Genomic DNA, 22037 nt, shown 5'->3' on the forward strand with positions numbered 1-22037 from the left:
CGCCACCTCCTTCCTAAAGCAAATGTCCTCCCTTGATGATTCGGAATACATTATCGTTCCTTAATTGCGTGCCGGTAGTTGGGTGAAACATGGCTCTTCTGTGATTAGCTCTGGTCGGAAGATGAGAACAGAAAGAGATATTGCTTTTGTCTCCCGATGCTTTTCAGCCTCGCGACTCCACCGCCTTGGTCTGTACAGCGCAACGCTCGGAGATGAAATGGACCATGATCACTTATTCGACAACCGACACGAGCTCTGCAAGAGGCAGCCGATCATTAGGCTGACACTGAGACAATGCTGATCTATAATTGTTTGCTTTCCTCTGATTGAATTACTGTGGCCTATTTATCGTGTTGTCACTCAATAAAATGGCTACAGACACAGTGGCTCCACCTTTTCTTCCCCCGTGAGAGCCGCACTACGAAAACACAAAACAAAACAGATATAGAGTCTTAACGCCTCATTTTGTCTCAATTCCGGTTCAGCCATAAAATCAATTGCTGTAAAACATTTTCTTCCGACCGAACATCTTCTGCCTGCAAGTCACTGCATTCGGGTCCAACTGCTTTTGCAAATTTGACTTTTTGCAAAACAAATTGAAGCTATTCTGAGGTGGAATAGAAACACTTCTTCATCAGGTGTTTGCAGAGCATCAAGAGCAGGTGGATGGATATGTCTCTGTCGCTGAAGGGGCAAGGCGTTTCTGGAGCAGCAGTAGCTGTAATTACCGAATTCAAAAGTTCATGCGGGAACAGAATTGGGCTGGTCGAGACACACACAGAGTTATTGTGGCAAATGCATCTGGACCCCCCCTTGAGAGCATGAGCCAAAGACTGAGAGAGACATTGAGAAGTGAAATTGCCCCGTTGAGAGCAGCACTTGAGCCACATTACACATCAAATACGGCAGCATTTCTATTAAAAAAAAAATCTAATAGCTTCATGTTGACTGACAGCCTCAAACTGTCACATATGAGCAAAAGTACAGAACTGGGATGAAATAGAAGAATATGTCGTATGTGTTGCATTATCACCAAGTCTGGATGAAACACAAATAACTGACTTGTCGAACTTTCCTAACAATTCCTATACGGAGTCAATGGGCTGAACCTGTTTTTGGATCTCAGCTGTCCTTGCACGGGCTTCCTCCCATGTTCCAAAAATATGAAATGGAATCACATTTACTGTCATTGCACATGTCATGAGTACAGAACAACGAAATTCACAGTCACAACCCATCCAAGAGATTTAAAAACAATGACCGAGAGAGACAGACACAATGGGAAGCCTGACGGGTCGCCAGTATTTTCTGAGATGAGAAAGAAAACATATGGAAGGGGAAAAAAAAGCAAGCCCCAAACTAAGGGGAGGGGCACAGTACAGGTTTGGATGAAAACCTCAACAAACACAGCGACATCGGATAAAGTGTCAGTTGGTGTGAATGTGAATGCTTGTTTTGCCTATGTACAGTATATGCCCCACAATTGGCTGGCGACCTATCTAGGGTGTTCCAGTCAGATGGGAGGGGCTCCAGCTCATCTATGACCATAATGAGGACTAGCATTATAGCAAATTGATAGATAAAGACTTACTATTCTAGTTGTACCTGGCCTTTCCCAAAATGCAATGAATATAATATATAACTGTGCCAATTAAGTAGCAACAGACAGAAATTGTTGTTTTTTTTTTCCCCTCAGAGCCTACAAAATGAAGGATGTGCATCACCTGCGCAGCTTTCAACTTGCTCTGCTAATGACACATTTTTAGCGCCAGAACCTGACTTAGCCTTGCTTGCTGTGGACAGATTGCTCAAGCCTGGCTAAACACGCTTCTTTGTCCTATTAATATTAACAGCGATGGACAGAGGAGCACTAGTCGCACTCAGACTAATTCCCTCCTACGGGGGATGCAGTGATGTATGAGGGGAATGAAATGGGAGGCACAGGTCGATTGGCCAACACTGTCGCTATCACACGGTAATGAGATCTCAAGGGGAGGGGGGGAAAAAAAGAGGCCACTTCTTCCAACTCCTTGCTTGAATAATACTAATTGGCCAGAATGGGATAGCAAGTCATAGGAAGTTTTAGGGGCATTATCATTAAATATGGTCTAAAAACAGTTGGCTCAAAAATATCACAATTTGGGTCAAAGAGGGGCCGATACACTTTTTGAGCCAATCTGACCCGAAAAAAAATTGGGCTGTTGCACAAAGCAACCTGATAGTTGGGTCAAATTGAAATGATCTAGTAGCACAATTAGCTGTAATTATTTTTTCTTGTACTGTACAATCAAGTAGACATTCCAGTGTCTTACAGTATTAAAAGTACTTCACCCTTTGTCAAGCACCAAGCTAAAATGTGTTATGGTAATTATTTTATCGAAGTTCATGTGTATTCTAACACAGAGAAAAACAACTGTGCTGTAAAGTATATGGTCATTATTAGGGATGCAACAATATTGTAAATATCGCAGTGTATGAGTTTCCCAATTCTCGTGATATTGCCTTCGGAAGTCACAGTATCAGGCGGCGCTACTATATTACAAATTGAGTGGCCAGCTTTCTGACAAGTAAAACACTGCCCTGCAGTCAACTTGAAAACCATGCTGCAAGGCATTCTGCTTGGGGATACAGAGGTTTTAGGGCTCATCTCATTTCTCTTTTTGCTGCTTTGCGGTCACTGAGTACACACACACACACACACACACACACACACACACACACACACACACACACACACACACACACACATACACACACACACACACACACACACACACACACGCAAAAAAACACACACACACACACACACACACACACACGCGCGCGCACACACTCAAGTGTAAAGCACTCAAGTATGTGTGTGTAGGGCGGCACTGTGGGCAACTGGTTATCACGTCCGCCTCAAATAGCAAAGGTGCAGGGTTCGATTCTGGCTCAGGCCTTCCTGTTTAGAGTTTGCATGTTCTCCCCGTGCCTTCGTGGCTTTTCTCTGGGTACTCTGGTTTTCTGCCACATTCCAAAAACATGCATGGCATATTACTGGAAGACTCTAAATTGTCCCTAGGTGTGATTGTGAGCGTGGATAGTCGTTAGTTTGTGTGTGCCCTGCGATTGATTGGCTGGCAACCAGTTCAGGGTGTCCCCCGCCTACTGCCTGAAGACAGCTGGGATAGGCTCCAGAACGTTATCTACCTGATGCCCATGATTGCATTCTAAACGTGGTATTTACAGATTAGTGTAGGTCTATTGACTATGCGCTGTTACACAGAACTATACGGGCCACTATTCCACAATATACTTCTCCAAATAGTGTTTGTCACTGGCACACGCGCGTAAGTTCCCACATTTCATATTCTCTGCGATAATTCCAAATATCCAGCTTTTTAATCCTCTGTTCCTTCATTTGCACATTGCCAATGACTCCCAGAATGAAAAATGTGGCGTTACAGACAGGCCGCATATTGCCCAGACGTCGAGCTGCGTGTGGGTATGAGCTTGGAGACATTCCAGAGGCAGAAAATGAATGGGAAGCATTTTGTAAATTGCATTGATCTATCCCAAGACCTGTTTTCTGCCTGCTTCCTACTTGCTCCCCATCTTAATGCCTGTGTGACACCAGCGTAGAGGGTGGGTGGGTTCAGTTGGCCTACAACTACTTCCACAGTTTTGTCGAAATCACAACCATCATCTTTGAATTGAATTCATGTCACGCTTTGTCTTTTTGACGTTTCCTTGTTGCAGACATACTGTCACTCACCCAAGGTTGTAAGGCAAGATGCAAAGGCACCTTTCACGGACTTGCACACACTTTCCATGTTATCATGGCTCAGTTTGAACATGTTAGGCCAAAAAAATCAGATAACCTTTATTTGTCCCTCACTGGCTGGGGAATTTGCAGTCTACAGCAGCAAAATTGTGTGTGTGGGGGGGGGGGGGGGGGGGGGGGTCAAAGTGTTTCATTGCACAACAGAATGGAAATATTGCGTTTTGCCATCATCTACTTTTGAAAAGAGCTCATCAAACATAAAAACATTTTTATACACTGAGTGACCGATTAGGCAGTATTATCTTCATTGTGCTTAAGAACCACAGTAAGAATCACAGCTGGTGATTCATCGCCAGCCACTGTCCTGTGATGAAAGACATTTAGTGAAATCACACCCTAACTAATGATACTTTCATCTTTGGATGACAGCCAAATGCTACCACAGTGTGAATCGTGAACATTTCATGAAAGGCTCCTTATGAGCTTGGTGTTATTGCCTTAGTTGCTAGTTAAACTCAGTCCATTAAAGACGGACAAAATCCCTTTAAAGCCTTGTGAGTGCGTTTAATTCTTCAATGTGATTTTTCACTCCAATTTTTCTGTCAATTACCTTGCTAATTCTGTTCAAGTTGAGCCTTTTATGTCAAGTATAATTCTCCTAGCGCACAGGAAGCATTTGAAAACATTTCATGTGACAATGTTTGTGGCGTGAGTTTCAGGGCCACAACTATCAGAGCAATCAAAGTCAAATTCACACCTGACTTCTGCTGGGTTAATACTGTATGTCGAAGCCATTTTTAAAGTGGTTTACAGGATATATGGACACACTAAGACATTGCCTCAAAAAAAAAAAATAAAATGATCGCCCATTTACGCCTTTCCCTGCTCCATCTGTGCGCTCATGAACAGCCAAACCAATGGGGCGCTCAGACGGTACTTAAACGGTCAACAGTAGGCAGCGTGAGCACTGAGGCAGAGAAGGCGCACCTGTGGCAAAAGCTCCAAAATCTATTTTGGAATCATCAGCCCGGCCGCTGTGGCCTGGTCATGTGATGAGTAGGAAGGCCGAACCAGACTGTCAAAGATGTTACGACGAGGCACGCGATCCCTCCCAATTGGTTGTCTGCGTTTACACGAGCGAGGGGATCTCCCCGGGCGGGAACTTACCTCTGCAGATGGTACCATTTCCAACATAGCCTGGCTTGCAGGTGCACAGATGTCCTCGAATGGTGTTGGTGCAGATTGCATTGTCGTCGCATGAGTTCTGACTACTGGCACACTCATCGTGCTCTGTCAAAGAGAAGGATTGAGAAGGCGGTCAGAGTTGGTGCGTGTGTAAATGTGGAGAGGGTATTGACGAAAGGGTCATTTAAAAGCCTGGAAGATAATCTGTCAGTGTTAAAACATTTTTTTTTTTTTTTTTTAGAATTCATATTTATGAACACCAGTTCCCTGTATTATTGTGGCTACGGTACACTTAAAAAAACGGTGTGCATTAATTCACTGTTTATTTTGTCATGTGGTTGCATGAAATTAAACCCATCTGGATCCGGGTCCATTTTTAAGTGGAGTATATATCGACTTTTAAAAAACTGAAGATATTGGAAGGATGTATGTTTTTTTAGTTTTTAGTCTACAGTCTTTACTCAGAGTGAAGCCACACTTCAGCCTAATCACACAAACCAACAAGAGTAGTGCGTTTTAACCTAACAGTGAGATTCAGTTCAGTACAGTACACATTTATCAACCTTAAAATTAGCGGAAAAAAAATAATCTTAATATCTAACTCACTTCATTCAATATTCTATAGCATCCTTTGATTGGGGGATTGATGCAAGAGCATGGTGTGGTTTACTGCAAGACAAGAGTCTCTTCAAACTGCCGTCCCGCGACTGGACGAAGAATAGTAACCGAAGAGTAAATGTGAAGGAAAAAACATGTGGCAGAAAATTGGTGTGAATTGGGTCATTTTGCAATTTGAGTCATTTCTGTTGCGTCTTTCAAGGATAATGCTAGCTTGTTAAATTCATTGGTGAGTTCCAGTCCGTTGTGCGGACACTTTTATGTTCTGCTGTGGAAATGTAAGCCTGATTTTTTTCTGCCATGGAGACACGATTTGAGACAAATTGGTTTCTTTACGACAAACCTCAAGTGAGTCATGAATATGGCAACCATTGACATAAATCAAGCTAACTACTGATTATGACTGATCAGTTTCTACATTAGCCGGCAAGAAGAGAATCCCGGAAGCAGAATTATACGCTGACAAAGAGGATCTAACGGTGAAATGTGACACAGTAGTCGTTGAGCCACATGAGTTTTAAAACATAGGCAGCTAAAAGGAATTCATCCTTCATTAATTTTACCATGTCAAGCATTGTATTCCGCCTGCTGTGTTGTGTCAAATTACTCTACGGCTCCGTTAACGAGATAACAGACTTGTCAATTCATTGTTTGCGATACTGATTATGACTCGAGTTCCCCACTGAGGCACACGTGGAGCGTTTATTTGATATCAAGAGTAAACGATTTCCGTCAACTCAAGACTTTCTGGATCCAAATGAATCTTTGCTGCAGACATGTTACACACGAACCACTATACGTTGCACTAATGAGCCATCCTGATGAGGCTGTTGTAGGAACGTCCTGGGGCTGAGTACGACAAAGAAAAAAAAAAAATCTACCGTAATTATTCATTTTCTAAATAGCATAATTAAAACAGCGTGAAGGGTTATAATCAACCATTCTTGATCATAAATATGGTATTCATTCATTTTAGGGAAGATGTTTGTTGTTAAAGTCCCACCACTGAGCTCATCAGACTCATTTTGTAACCGCTGATGGTTTTACAATTTAAATGTGGAGTCATTTCAGATGGTGATTCAAAATGCATTTCAAATTCAATTATTTGATAGCTGTAGTGGTGATGGCAGAAGAATTCTTTCTTCTATCCGAACATAAAGTCTTTAAGTATTGAGTATGTTCTCTCCTGAGGCAGCCCCTCTCCTCGGGGGAAACACACGCCTCATCAATATGCAGTTTGGGTGGGAGTCATGACTAATACATTTTCCTTAATTAATGAGCAGCATGCTTCAAGCCCCGCAGCAGCTAGCAGAAATAATTTAGCTTTTGTCTTCTCACTAAATGCTCCCTTTGTGAAAGTGAAAAAAAAAACCAAAAAAGTCAAACGGCAAGTGCTGTGCAGGAATGCTTAAGTTTATATCAAGGTAGTCTATATGAAAAGTAGGCGACATTAGTGGTGGTGTAAGACATGGAGCGTTTTATCATAAACATTTCTTGTGCTACGCTAAAAAACTGAAGGCAATTTAGTATTTCCACATGTCGTCACACTTATTTCCTCTGCCAAAGAGGTGTTCCAGACGAGGTGTGTCAGAAAAGTTCCAGAATCACCTTACGCGGCAAAGAACAACTGTGTGGCAGGAATGTTATTGGCAATGACAAACACAAAGAGCGAGTACCAGTGGTATCATCCGAGCATGTTGTGTGAGTCCATTGTGCTCGGCCTAATGAGTCCTGATTATACACTGATCCAATATTGGGCTTGAACATGACGACATGACCCCTCGGGGCTCTCAGCTAATGATGTGAAATGAAAGATCATCCAAATCCGAGGCGGTTTATTTCCCATTTCGCAAACAATGAGCGGTTCGCAAATCAAAGGTAGCGCCGTGCCTCCAGTCACAGCGACCATTTTCTTTCACATTCATCACTAAGTGTCATATCGTACTCACTTGTTTCATAACAGTGTTTCGAAAGTGCCTTCATCTACAGCACAGGTGTCAAAGTCTAGGCCCGGGGGCCAGATTCGGCTCGCCATGTCATTTAATGTGCCCCCCCACCCCCCGAAAGAAAATCATGTGTGTCAACTTGCGTGATCCTTTGTTAAAAGCTGTATCAAAATGTCAAATTGTCATATAAAATAAATAATAATTTTGTTACCCTGTTTACACTCACTTGAACAATAATTCACCAGCTATTAGTGTTGACTGATTTCAAAACAAGTAATCCATTAAATTTGTACAAGTAATAATGCGATGAGACAACCTTTTTGTGGTTTCACTGTCAGCCCTCTGAAGGAAGACGTAACTCCAAAGTGGCACGCGACAAAAATTTGTTTGACACCCCTGATCAACAGCAAGGACGAGCAAAAAAAAAAAAGTGAAGAGACTTGGGGGATGAGAATTGAACCAACCTTTTGTGTATGCGGGACAAGCTATCGTCTGTTCGAAAACGACAGTCACGTGTTTACTCGCAACTTGTTTTCATCACGCTGTGCCTTTAATAAAAGTGAATAACGGTCGTCGCAACTACCGCGGCTAAGGATACGACTGACCTCCCTCTTGAGAAATCACGTGATGTTTACAGCCACCTGCACGCCACGCATCTGGAACGTTCTGATTTAACGCAGACACCAGATTGGAATTGATCGTATCACATGTCAACAATTGGCCAGAAATCTTCACTCAGAGTGGTTGCGTGGACGCAGGGCTGTTTGCAGCTCCTGAAAATAAAGAAAGCGTCTTTCGTAATTAGATGTATCTTTCCACTTTGAGACAAGTTGAATCATAGTTGACGTCATTGTGCTCAGATCCCTTGACTGGCTGCCTGCTGTTACCCCAGAAGGAAAGGTAACGTTGATCCACACGGCTATTGTTGTCTCACCGTCTTGATTTGCTATCTGGCACATCGCCGCTAAATGACTCACATTGAAGAACACTCCAACTGGGCTTTGAAAGGTTTTTTTGTTTTTGTCCATAGATGAAAAGTTCAAGATAACGTGGCGATTTAGTGAAAGATTTGCCTTGAATGAAACACTTCACTTGGTCAAATCTTTGTCTTAAGAAGTTGGGCTTTGTTCCTTTTTGACAGTGAGCATGATTTCATCTCACACACTAAAAATGGTTTGTCGCCATTCAAAAAGAAAATTAAAAAAATGCACCGGGCCAAGAAAATTGGGGAGAAAGGGGCAGTGACACAAGAGAGCTGAATAAATAGTAATGGGTCAAACTTTCTCTGTTGCACGTATTAGAGGCTCAAACAAATCAGACGAAAAGAGCCGAGAGAAAAGCAGCGGCTGTTTACAGCTGAAACAAACCGGGAGAGCAATAAAAACCTATTTGCCAAATGCCTCCAACAATGTGTTTATGGTTTTCTTGTCTTCCTACACAGGGAGATGAAATTTCTTTCTCCTCAAAAAAAAAAAAAAGACTTTATAGGGCAAATCATTTCACATGCTGGTCAAGGATTAATTTGATAACGATGCTCAAAAACACGGCTAACTGATTTGGAAGAATACAGCTGGCTAGATAGATAGCTAGATAGCTAGATTGATAGCTAGATAGATAGCTAGATAGATAGCTAGATAAATGAATGCATACGCTGTATATTTAGATGACTAATATATTCCTCAATTTTTCTTCTGTGGCGATACATAAAAGGAACAAGATTGTTTATTTTTTTATCCCCTCTCTCAGTAAAACAAAGCCCTCTTGCTTGTTTTCGAGCTCGGCCTTGATGCTCACCTTGACGTGATGAGAACTCGGCTGCGCCGTGTCCAGGGTCACAAGGGGAAACAATATTGATTGCCTGTCACAGTATTTAGCCGAGGGAGCGTGGATTTCCATGAAATTAGTCCAGTAAATATGTAATTTTCCCGCAATAACAATCTTCATGTTAAAGCGACAATTTTATGCCGAGCTAGAAGTCAATGAATTCCACCCTAAACACAGCTGCTCTACAGTATACGATGGCAGGGAAGCCGGCTGTGCTCGGGAATGAGCTGAGAGTTTAAACGGCTCTCCTTCAAGTGATTTGCGATATTTTACGTTCATGTTTTCACATGACATCTAACTTTGTTTGTCATACACAGTGACACCCTGACTTACAAGTTTAATTTGTTCCAGGGCAACTCAATTTACACTTATACCAAGGAAAGGTACCTCATTAAAATGAATTGAAATGCCATTAATTCGTTGCAGCCAAGCTTAAAAAGAAAAAAAAAATCACAGTATTGCATAAAAGCACGAAGTGATTGAAATTAACTGGCTTGATAAAGTGTAAGAAAGGTAGAATGTATGTATTTGGCAACATCTCCACCTCATGCACACAACACTAATTGATTTATACGTAATCCGGTGGTTTGGTGACCAAATCCTGACACCATGAGTGAAATTTCAAGTGAGCTAATCTGTGTGGATTTGCTATTTTACTTCACACCTATAGGCTCACTGTGACTGTGTCTCATTCGCGAGACAATACCGTCCCCCCTAAAACTGAGTGATTTCAATCAGAATGGCGCTCGACATTTGAAGTATGCTGAACTCCTTTGTCACTGTTTTCAAATGCAACTTTTTTTTTTTTTTTATAAACTTAAACTCTATTTTTGCAAAGTGAGAACGATACATATTTTTAATAGTTTCAGTCTCCTTAGTATAATTGTAATGTTATCATTTCGAGCAGATGAAGCAAAGCATTTACCGTCGTTAATTTGCTACCCTACGAATGTGTACAGCTCGGGGCCATGAGAGAGAAGCTTTAGTTGCATTGTGCATTAATGAAAACGTGTCCCATTAATGTGTTCTGTCAGTAAACACGCACAGTGCATTTTCCTCCTGGTCTCTCAATGTATTCACCCAGGGGAAAATGGAATCAATGCATCTCTCGAGAGCACAACATGAAGCTTTCCGCACAGCGGCGTAACACGGAGACATAAATCACAGTGGACGGTTATACTGCCTTCTAGTAAGTGGAAAGGAATTCTTGCATCAAACCTTTATGAGGGAGCTAAATATAAACACTCTCCTCTTCAGAGACAATTATAAATTGATGAAAACTTATGTGACTCCTGCCCGAACCATGTTTGATGGGCTTATTAAAATGGCTGCTCCCTTGCCAGCCTTACAACGTGACCTCCATCTTTGAAAAGCTTAACGTATACAGGGAGGGTTGCCAAGGTGACCAAGCTCGTCACACCTGAGCTCAACATTCATTATATGCGTAATTGGAATTGGATTTGATTAAATTTTCATTAAACCAATGTGTCTGCGGGGGACTGTGGCCTTTCAACATCGGAATGTCAAACACTATATGTCGCCAGGCATGCACAAAATTAATGGCGGCTCCCTTTGATCAGACGCTATTGCCAAACCTGAGCATATTGCATATGAACTCCCCGTTAAGGAAACAATTGGACTATTGATCAGCCCGGTGTAGACAAGGTGAGAGAGGATAGATACATGACTAGCGCAAAAGGCAACAGAGTGTAACATATGCGCACTGTAGGCTACAGGCTGTCGAATTAAATGCTTATCCAAGAAAAAGCAAACACACTTAAGTTTACCAAGTGAAATCAATGTAATGGCACAGAAGCAAAACCAAACAGGCAGTGGATTGAAATCGATCTTGGGGAGGGGGGGAGGGGGGGAGAAATTAATAGACAGAGAAAAAACAGTTTTACTCTGTAGAAAATGACAATGCTAATTTGGGCGTTTTAGGGAAATCATTTCATGTCAATCAGTCCATTTCATTTTTTCTGTATCCTGCCGAGGTAAGGTGCGCGCACGTTCTCGGGACTAATTTGAGCCCGGTTGCCCGCAACCTCAGAGTCATGTCTAAAATGTCATAACTATTATTCTATTCTCTAATCTGTATCGTATTCTGTGCAACAGAACATGTTTGCCATCAGTCCGATGCTCTGTGGCACCATGCTGCCTCTCACAGGCCAGTCTTGGTACTACAACAGACATGGTGATGTCGTGACGTGTCGTCTCGAGCACACCTCGCAGTTCAACGATAAAGCGCATCAATGATAAAGCACCTCAAATATTGAACTATGAAATAAACATTTCAGTCATCATATGTGGCGTCCATAAACACAACATTCATGTTCAAATATTATGAACAGTATACAATACTTTTCTTAGTCGTTCTCGTCGTTCATTTTTCAGAAAGCCGTCCAATGCGACTTTATTCGTCAACTCATGAGCGTACAGTTTGAAAATGCCATCATGCAGCAATGGAAGAAAAACACCAGTTTTCTGAGTTGTATGTGTACATTTTTTGACTCATCATCTGGACGATCATATGATGCAGTACAATGTGGGAGCTGGACATTTTTCACCATCACAGATGGCACATAGCTATTATCCACCAACGCATTGAAGTCAGGGATCATAATGACCCTCCGCAGGGGAAATCACTTGTGTTCTGCCTTCACCGAGTCATAAAACTGAGCGTCAACACCATTCATTATCCCTCCTTTTGCCAATTGGCCCGTACTGCATATTGCATACACAATCCAATTTTCATCGCCAAATGAAAGATGAAAGATCGATTTTACTTTATTTGTATCAATAAGTAATCACTTAGAGTAAATGGCTGACTGAAATATCGTGAGATGTTCAGCGTAACTCTTAATACGGAGATATTCTAAACAGGGAATGGTGTCTTGTGTCCTGCTGGTCAAAAAAAAAAAAAAAAGTTTTAAATTGCACAATGTAGGTCAAATATCACAGTGATGAGCCAGCGACACTGTATAACAATGAAAGTGGACAGACAATGTCTTGAACAATGATGGAGTGTATTTAAATACATACGACCTTCACTCCAGAATGCCAGAAGGTGTAGCAATGCAGTACAATGGAACTTCAACCGCAACACGGAAAAAACTCAGCCAAATTGAAATTCTCTGTTTAAAAAAAAACAAAAACAAAACAAAACGAAAAAAAACCAACAACAACAACAAAATAGGATGCCTTAAATGTTGCCAAACTATCATAATCAGCATATCATAAGAGCCGTCAGCAGTAGTGATGGCTTTTATTCGATACTTGTGGAACAGTTAATGGACAGAATGAAGAGAACAAACGTTTATTACCCCGAGTCATTCAAGATAAGAGTGTATTTTAAAGAAGACAGAATGCTGTCTCTGTGCTGAATTTTAAAGAGAATGAGAGTAGCCGCTTCCATTGGATGGCAAACAAGTTAGCTGTGTTCCCACCCACAACGGCGCACCTGCCCCCTTCTACCTGCACCCGTCTCGGAAAACACAGAAAGAAAGAAATCCTCCCATGCGCACTACACATCGACGTGCGCTGTCCCAAGTCCAAATTTGGTGACATAAGATAAAATCACAATGAACTGTAAACTATATAAGTGTGTGTACTCTCAGATTGGTGGCATTTTGACAACCAACGTGTAGAACCTCACACCACCTGACACTGTTGATTTCTCCGTCCAATCCTTGTTTCACTTGAGCTGCTTGCCTGCTTCCATAGAGGTGAAATCAAGTGGAACCACAATTACTGCAGCTTCCCATTGTTTACTGGGCACTGTCAGCACAAAGGACAAGGCCCTCAGCAAGGCAGATGATAAAAAAGAGAAATAGCAAGAGATAATGTCCAATGGCATTTTATACCTCAGAGGAACAAACTGTGCATTTTCTTTTTCAATATCAAGGGAAATTATTTCTTAACAGAGGGGGTAATAAAACATATGAAGCACTGGCAAATACACACATACACACAAAGACTACACATACTATATATATATATATATATATATATATATATATATAAGGCATCTGTTTTTAGTCTGGTTAAACACTTTCGCTCATATCAGATTATAAATAATCTCATATTCCAATTTACATATATATGTATATAGATAGATAGATAGATAGATAGATAGATAGATAGATAGATAGATAGATAGATATAGATATATATAGACATATATCGATATGTGTAAAAATATTAAAATTCAAGCGGCAATATTGATCTTGCGTGTCACACACACGTACTGTTCCAATGCTTTTGGCGGGGAATGGAGAGAACTGAGTACATGTACCAATTACAGGAGCATTAAGGGTACTATCAGTCATTTTTAGTTCCACCTAACAAATGCGAAAGCCTTCAGCACATGCATCCAGGATTTATCTTTAGGAGCACATGTTGAGTGTTTCTGCTGCTACGAATCAGCAGCTCAGGACAGTTTACAAGCCGTAAAATAGATTGATTATCCATGGATACCTTGTCTCTGTGTGCCTGCCAAGACTGAGCTAATTAAAGTACATGAAGAGAAAGAGAGCGAGAAAGGGGAAAAAAGGAAGCAGTGATAAAGAACAGCGCACAAACAACCTGCTTTAATCTGACACAGTAGCCTACCTACGTGCCCATGCTCTAGATTAATCCATGGTTTGACAATCATGAGGACAAAGCAAAAATACACTATTTGTTGATCATTGTCCACTGAGGAGACATTACATTTTTCGTCTCCACAGTAAGTGTGGACAAGCTGAATGACTGCAATCACTGCTCCTATTTAGGAAACCATACGGGCTCAGGCAGCTTTAATGGCTGCATTCATCAAAATCAATTCCTTTCATTTTTCTGCAGGCTTTAATTTCAGATCACAAATAATTCATCATCAAATTTGCCGAGCCATGATACGATATGATTCTGGCAAGCCACCAATTTTCTGCACTACGTCAGAATTGCACTGCAGTCTGTCCCTCGCCTTTGTGAATGCAGCTGATGGTTGACCTGCACTTCCTCTGGCCACTATTCGGAGCTCGCTCCTTCTCCGACCTGCTGTTGCACCACCCTCGGGCAATTAGCACACAGGTGGGGAAGCTATAGAGCAGTGGTGAGGAAGTGGTAGGCATGCTTTTCTTTTTACGGACACAAAACACAGTATGTAGTGGGTGGAAGGAAAAAAAAAATCCCACATTTATGGTGTGGTATTATTATAAACATGGCTAGCAATCAAAAATGGCATGTTGAATCTGAATTTGGCTTCTTTTTGAAATTCAAGTTCTCATTTACAGTAGACGTGGGCGATTGTCTTCACCAACGATCGCATTCGACCTTGTGTGAAATGCAAGTCAGCACACAACTGCCAAGAGTACTTCAAGTGCCTCGTCTTGAAAAATTGACGGACTGGCGATGGCGGTCGAGTGCCCAGGCCACACTGACAGATGACAAATGACGGCCCAGCAAAAATGTGTAAACTGTCCACGTCTGGTTGATGGTGACAATGCACATGTTGTTGCCACAAGTGCAATCAATCATTAAAATGTCTGGAGGAAACATAGGTTTTGAACAGACAAATAGAACATTTGCATCTCAACTCACAGACGTATTTTTCGCAGCCACATTGCTTGTTCCAACTTTGCTGCTCTACACAAAGTTTACTTTTTTTAATGTTGCATTGTATAATAATGATTTGTTCAAAACATTTGTTTTTCTGTAAATTGTTATTTTTGTAGAAAGTATCTATCTATTTGGCTAGCTAGCCAGCTAGCTATATACTGTATATGTAAAAAAAATAAGGAAGGGTTCATTTTAAGATTTGGTATTGTTCTTTTCGAAGCAAAAAAAAAAAAGACCCGATAATAATACCGCTAAAGTAGCGGATCGACAAGCAGTCTTGTTAAGAGTTATCGTATCGTCATAACAATACTCATCCCTGTCTGTGACGAGTCAATCTCCTATAAAGTGCACAACTGCGCCTGATCAGACTGAATTTCGGGAAAGAGTCAAAACATTGAATCTGCAGGAACGAGGCCGCAACTTAACTCGCACAATCAATATCCATTCATATAAGAGTGAGGTCATCCTGGTTCTTAAAATGTGAGTATCACCAAACAGACCTACCGGTGCAGGAATATTCATCCACTCGGGTGAAGCCTGGCAAACAGTCGCAGCGATGACTGCCGGGAAGGTTGACGCACACCGTGTTGGACTGGCAGTATTGCATTTGCGTTGCACACTCATCGATATCTGAGAACAAAAGCAAATAGAGTCGATTAAAAGCGATGAAAACTACTCACTCAGCCGATGAGCACAATTGATTGAGCTGACAGAACAGCTCATTGAGCAGCTTTCGCACGACAGTTAAGTCCCGCGTCCCCAGCCTCTCCTTGTGCGAACACGCTTTCAATCATCAAGCTCAAGCCCCGTTTTCTACTGCAGGTGGTTAATTGTCTTATACTTGTCCATAATTATGAGTTAAACACACAAACATTGATGACATCATGCAAGTGTTGTTTTTTTTTTTTAACAGTCTTGGCAATAATAACAAAACAAACAAAAAAATTACACTTGGGCCATGTAGGTTGCACAGTAAAGGGGAACTCAAGTCAAAAATGTTTCTTGCAAAAAATAGATTTTATCTATCCGCACTAGTCTAAAGATGGTCTTGTCATTATTTATTGCGGCGATATAATATCGAAATAGATTAATCCGTCCATTTTCAGCCATCTCGGTGGGCAGAAATGTTGACATTCTCCCGTCCTCTGGAGACAACCGAAACGATCGTCCAAGGGCCTTCGGGCTCGCATTGCAAACATCACAGGTCTCCTGTTTTCTGGATTTTATCACCTAAATCTTTGGGTTTAGTTCACCTTTCGGTCATACGCGGCTTCCCGGTTTTTGCTATTGCACGCTAGCTATTTTACCGTGTCCAATGCGTGCTCGCCTCTTTGGGGGCCGCTGACAGAAATGGAACTGTCATTTCACACAGGAAGGATGTTTTTTTTAAAACTCAGCATGGTGTGTCTGTTTCTTCCCATCACCCTCTGCTCATTCTTACATCTCTGCCGCTTTATTCAGGCAGTGATGTAGGTCAGGACTGGAGAACAGCTAAAAATAAGACATGATGGGACTTGTGTGTCTGTGTGTGATGGCACCACCCTCTTTGTGTCAATGTGAGTGTCTGTGGGCAGGATGGTGTGCAGTTTATCAGTTCGTTTGCTTTCATCTGTTTGATGCTTCCAAACACTGTTGCATCACTTTGCTAAACAGGTATGATAAACACATTTGTAGACCATTACCTTGCTATAAAGGCCTAATTTGCTGGCTGTTTTTTTTTTTTTTTTTTTTTTTTGCCGTTGTCTCAATTATTAACGTTTCACAATTTGTTTTGCTCGTGTTCTTGATGCACAGTGAAGGGATTTGCCCCGGCAATTTGCATTCCCCTTCTTCTTTGACCTCTCTTTGTCACCCTCTTTATTTCTATTTACACTGAAATTAATCTCACTCAAAAATTATGCAGTGTGATAATTGAAGCTGGCAGAGTATCACACACACACACACACACACACACACACACACACACGCACACACACACACACACACAGCCACGTTTGATATTTCTTCCAGAGCAGACATATAATCCCTTTTGATTTCAATTAATAGACTCGTAACGAATAAATAAAATAAGACACAACACTCAACAACATGGTTTTGCAATTAGTGCATTTAAAAATATTATTCCCAGCCGTTGCCAATGAGCACAGCAATATTTTATAGTTTTGAGTAGTAGCACAAAAAAAAGATGTGGAATTTACTAATTTGTATTTCATCAAGTGATTGCGCATAATAAAAGCATCTGTATCCAGATCAATTGTAAAAGTAGGTGTATAGTGTACTGAAAAAATAAATACATTTCGATTCAGATAATTTTATTTTGTGTAACCATTTGACAAAACAAAACTGAGTAAATGTAGCACAACATTTTTTTCGGCGCAGCAGGTTGTTATAAGTACATGTCTGTAGAACACTGTGTCCTGATTAAAAGTAAAGAAAAAAGAAATATTGAGCAACTAACAAAGAACAACAAAATGAACCTTATTTGTTAGTCTCACTTTTTTTTATCAGTGTTAAATATTTTTCCATGGTGTCTCTACGGGGTTTCATATATACTGCACTGTGCTGTGTGTGTGTGTGTGTGTGTTTGGTGCATTAAAAAAAAAAGGGGGGGGGAGGGGAAAACCCTCCCTTTGAGCTAACTCTGAAAATTGGAGCACCACTGCCACATGCAATTACAATTTATTCTAATACAGCGAAGGAAAAAAAAAAAAAAAAAAAAAACCCCCGGGGGGGGGGGGGGGCGCCCCACCGTTTAAGAAGGGCTCCATTCAAGCCCTTAACAATTTACCGGTGCTCTGAGTGGTATACCGGTACATTAACGTCCACACAGACGGATGAAAGAAAGCCTGTGTTTCTCCTCACTCTTCCCATGCTTCAAACTTGAAAAGAACAAGTAGCATTACATTTTGATGCGGTTTGGGCCTGATTGTTTTGAACAGAGGAGTCTCCGTTGGAGCATTGTACAAAGACATCAAACGTCTCAGACGAATGAAAAGATCCTGCTATCCTTCCACACATCAGAACTAAAAACCTCATCAGCATGCTGTGCCTGACTGCAAGCCCTCTCTGGCACAACGCGTCCTCTTTTGGAATGGGAGGTGATAAACAACAGTTGCGTACTTAATTAGACAGAGCTGTTCGAGAGATACGCCTCACTTATCGGCACCATTGTCCTTTGGGAGGATGCATATCGAGGAGGGAGAGTTTGGCTGGAGAGTAAGCGAGGGGAGTTTTCGCCGAGCTGTCAGTCTGCAGATTGGCTATTCACCGCACTGCACTCTTGACATACTTTCACATATCTGACAACCGAAACTGTGACAGGGTACCTCTGACAGACGGAACAGAAATGTTTGGGGGTGTGTCAAGTTGATAATTACACACCGGGTTGCAAACAAAGACACAGCATACATCAAAGCATGATTGAGTTTTCCGAAAGTATGTTCTGCATAAGTGATGTCGCCGTGCGGCAAAAACAACCAGAAAGGCAAACCAGAATCGTCTGACTGATGCTGTGTATCACGCAGAAAACAAATGAGCCCTGATTGGTCTCTCTGACCGCAGGTTTCCGGACGCGCACCTGGACTCAACTTGAACAACTCAGCGTCTTGACTTTCTGAGCACCCTCAGCTGCTGACCGGCTCCATCGAGAGCGCGCTGAAGCACTGCCAGCTGCGCCGTGGCACACAGGAAGGAACTAAGAAGTGTCATGAACCGTGAACAGAAAATCCATGGTCAACCTCTCCCGTCCTTTGAACGACCTCTGCAGCACCCGCTGTCTCAAGAGGGCACCCCCCTACTGGATACGTGGCTGCAACGATTAACACATCAGTGATCACGATAAGAGAATATATAAATCTAATGTACCGTATTTTCCGCAGGATAAGGTGCACCTAAAAGATTTCAATTTTCTCAAAAGCCGACAGTGCGCCTTATGATCCGATGCGCCTCGTAAATGGATCGATATTCTGATTTCTTGGACTTAGTATTTTAAATGTTCTGTAAAGTGCTTTGTTACAACTGCAAACGGTTGTGAAAGCTCGATATAAATAAAGCCGTCTTGTATTGTATTCCCTTTAGAGTAGCTCCATCTACTGGATGCATACCGTAACCGCAGCAACAATTGTAGCTTCTAGTCTATGCGCCTTATAATGCGGTGTGCCCTATATATGAAAACAGTTTTAAAATCGGCCATTCATTGAAGGTGTGCCTTATATGCCGAAGCGCCTTATAGTGCGGAAAATACGGTACCTACATTGTGTTTAATTTGCATCGTTTTGACTCATTATTCTAAATTTAAGACGTGCCACTGTGTGTATTTAACCTTTTGAGCATTTGATTTTGGCACCAATGTGAGACAGTAAACCCAATTTCATTGTGCACTGTGCAATAAACAAGAGACGCAAAAATGTGTCTGGAACGAAAACAGCATTTGAAATGTCACCAACGACAGGCATTCGTCTTTCGAGGGGAACACATGTTGCATAATAAATATTTGACCAGGCAGAATTGCGAACGCTCTTATTTTCAAAAAGGTCGTTGACCCCTGCTCTAGAACGTTGAACCTCTGGCTCAGTGTGCTCACATGAACACTCAGCATACTGGTAAGGGGAAACGTGAGCAGCGATCCGCCTGAAACGACCCACTGCCCTTGGATTGAGAACTCCCTCCTTGCTCTGTCCTCGTCGATTAGTCCTGCACCACTGCACAAATCTTGATTTCTGAGAGGTCAGCTGTGAATCTTTGCAGTAGGCTCACCGTTTGCACTACCTTAAAAAAAAAATGAGTGAACAACGTAAGAAGATTTGTGGAAACTGCACCATCATGATTTTTTCTTTTTTTGTAGGGGCTGGGGGGGGGGGGATTTTTTTTTTATTATTGTTGACCCACAAGGAGAAAAATGGAAAACCTTTTCTGGATAGCACTATTTGTTCTTATGGCTCTTATTTAGTCAGGGCAATGGGGCTGGGGGGGCTATATATATATATATATATATATATTACTAACATGCACAGAGACACACAAATGCATGGGTTTTTTTTTCTTCTGCACCCCTCGCGATGGACTTGGGTTCAGGCCGCGAGCTACCGGGCGATCGAGATCGATGTAATGGGCACTTCTGCCATAGAGTAACAAATTGTAACTTTGCAAAGTCACTGTAGTCAGATAACTTTAGTGAGAAAAGTCACGTATTAGATGAGTTGTTCCCGTCAAAAGATAAAAATATATATGTTGGAGTGACGCGTTACTTTCGAACATAACTGATCGTAAGTGGGAACTGAACCCACGCTGCTTGCACGGCAATCAGGCGAGAAAACCACAGCACAAGTTTGGGTAACACATCATTTGACTCCACTCGATATGACCTCATAGCTTGTCCTTGACTCTCCGCCGCCATCGTCGTCTCTGCTCACCAAAGTGCTGTCAGCATGCTGCATGCATTTGATGCCACGGTCTCCATACCGACTGGAGCATTCTCAACTTATAATTGAGACACCAAACTGATGCCCCTGAGCGGCTGACATTCAACGCGGTCTGAAGGACGGCGATGGAAACGAAGTGCGTGGAACGGAATACGCCGCTGGCACAAACAGCAGGAGGAGGCACTTGGAATGTGATTTCCTCCAGTGCTTAAACATGAAGTGCAATTAAATAGATAAGCTGTGTCGGTGGGAAAGAAATCCTCGCAGTCGGCAGTGACGTCTCGTATCTGGTCAGATATCGTTGCCGGCATGGAAATGACACACAAACCCGACTGAGGTTTTCGAACCTGGAAGGGGAATATGGCCTCACTTGATTCTCTGGAATGACGACAAGCTCCGGACAAGGTTATGACATTTTGGGGACATCATGAACTCCGTCTTTGTTCACCTTGCGTCAACGTGAGCAAACAACTGACGTCAGATTGTCTCTCCTCAAGTAACTGGAAGGGCGAAGATCAGTTGCCAGGACTGATCTATTTCCGGGAGACGCTGACTGTCATTTTGTTTGCGGTTGTCCAGTTCAGTCGCATTTAGTCGGGTTGTTCATGTGGTGGGGCTTAGTTTTACTTTTTGCTTATAGAGGATGTTCCATACATGTATCACCATTTTTTATTTTTTTTTGCCTCTGTGATTTGCTGTAAATGGTCTATACTGAGATTCTTTCTCATCCTCAATTCAGGCACTGACCTTTTGTCGTCCTCGAAGGGAGTCGCCTAATCTGGGCAGGACAGCACAACTGGAGGGGGTGCGAGGGGGGGGGGGGGCGCTCAGCAAGCATTTCGCTCGTCTTTTTTTTCATGACCCCGCCAGCTTTTCTCATGGAATGACTTAACCAAGGAGTGAGAAACCAGCAGAGGAATTGTCAGGAGCTTTGTTGCTTGTGAGTGTGCAAAATCCTCAACGTCGTGCTTTGTGCACTTGATAGTTATGGCAGGCCTCCTAGCAGCCCGATGACCAAGTAGGGTCGGTGCGGGCGGGCTGTCTTGACGTGCGACATGTCACCTTGCAAATCTGTTCAAGGTTCCCATCCGCTGAAAGACTGACCAACTTGTGTTCTTCAGCTGTTGTTGTTTTCTTTTCTTTTCTTTTAGCAGAGCCTATGCCAACTTTCATTCATTATGTATTGTATTGCATTAAAAATGGTGGCTCTTATGTACAAATTGTTTCTCTTAAGCTCATCTAACTTTTCCAAATTTATTTTGCAAATCCTGAAGTGGAAATCTTGCCCTCCAGAGTGTATTTTTCGAACCAGATGGCAGATAAATGTCCATCTAACTATATTGACATTGTACTTCATGCAACAATTTAATTTTCAGTGCTGTCGAACTGCCCTAAAAATCATGAAAAATATTAAACAACAAAGGCAGAATTTTGACTTTCCAGAATTACTGCCGTTCATCAAGAGTCGATTTAAATGTGATGGCAAAGCATGATAATAACTCCAGTACAGTTTAAAAAAACATTAAACTTGAGAAGGCACATCCAAACACAGAAAATGAATCGATCGATTTCCAACTTTGTGCCCAGCAGTGTCAAAAGTAGATGCTGCCAACACGACCTTGTCTTTGACCTCTGAACAATTCCACGGTCGCGTCGTTCACTCCTCATCATTTCAGAGGC

At 42.0% G+C, this 22037-nt stretch overlaps 1 protein-coding gene across 1 annotated transcript in view; it reads right to left on the minus strand.

Moving 5' to 3' along the window:
• LOC109519706 (protein kinase C-binding protein NELL1) overlaps nucleotides 1-22037 on the minus strand; it is a 120408-nt gene that overhangs the window by 19493 nt on the left and 78878 nt on the right. Inside the window, exons 13-14 of the mRNA XM_019876401.1 lie at nucleotides 15442-15567; nucleotides 4934-5056 (exon numbers count right to left, since the gene is read on the minus strand). Coding sequence (XP_019731960.1) covers nucleotides 4934-5056; nucleotides 15442-15567 — 249 coding nt within the window. The remainder of the gene's footprint in view (nucleotides 1-4933; nucleotides 5057-15441; nucleotides 15568-22037) is intronic.

The sequence above is a fragment of the Hippocampus comes genome, unplaced genomic scaffold, assembly GCF_001891065.2.
Source record: "Hippocampus comes isolate QL1 unplaced genomic scaffold, H_comes_QL1_v1.1 scaffold150, whole genome shotgun sequence".
NCBI classification, from domain to species: Eukaryota; Metazoa; Chordata; class Actinopteri; order Syngnathiformes; family Syngnathidae; genus Hippocampus; species Hippocampus comes.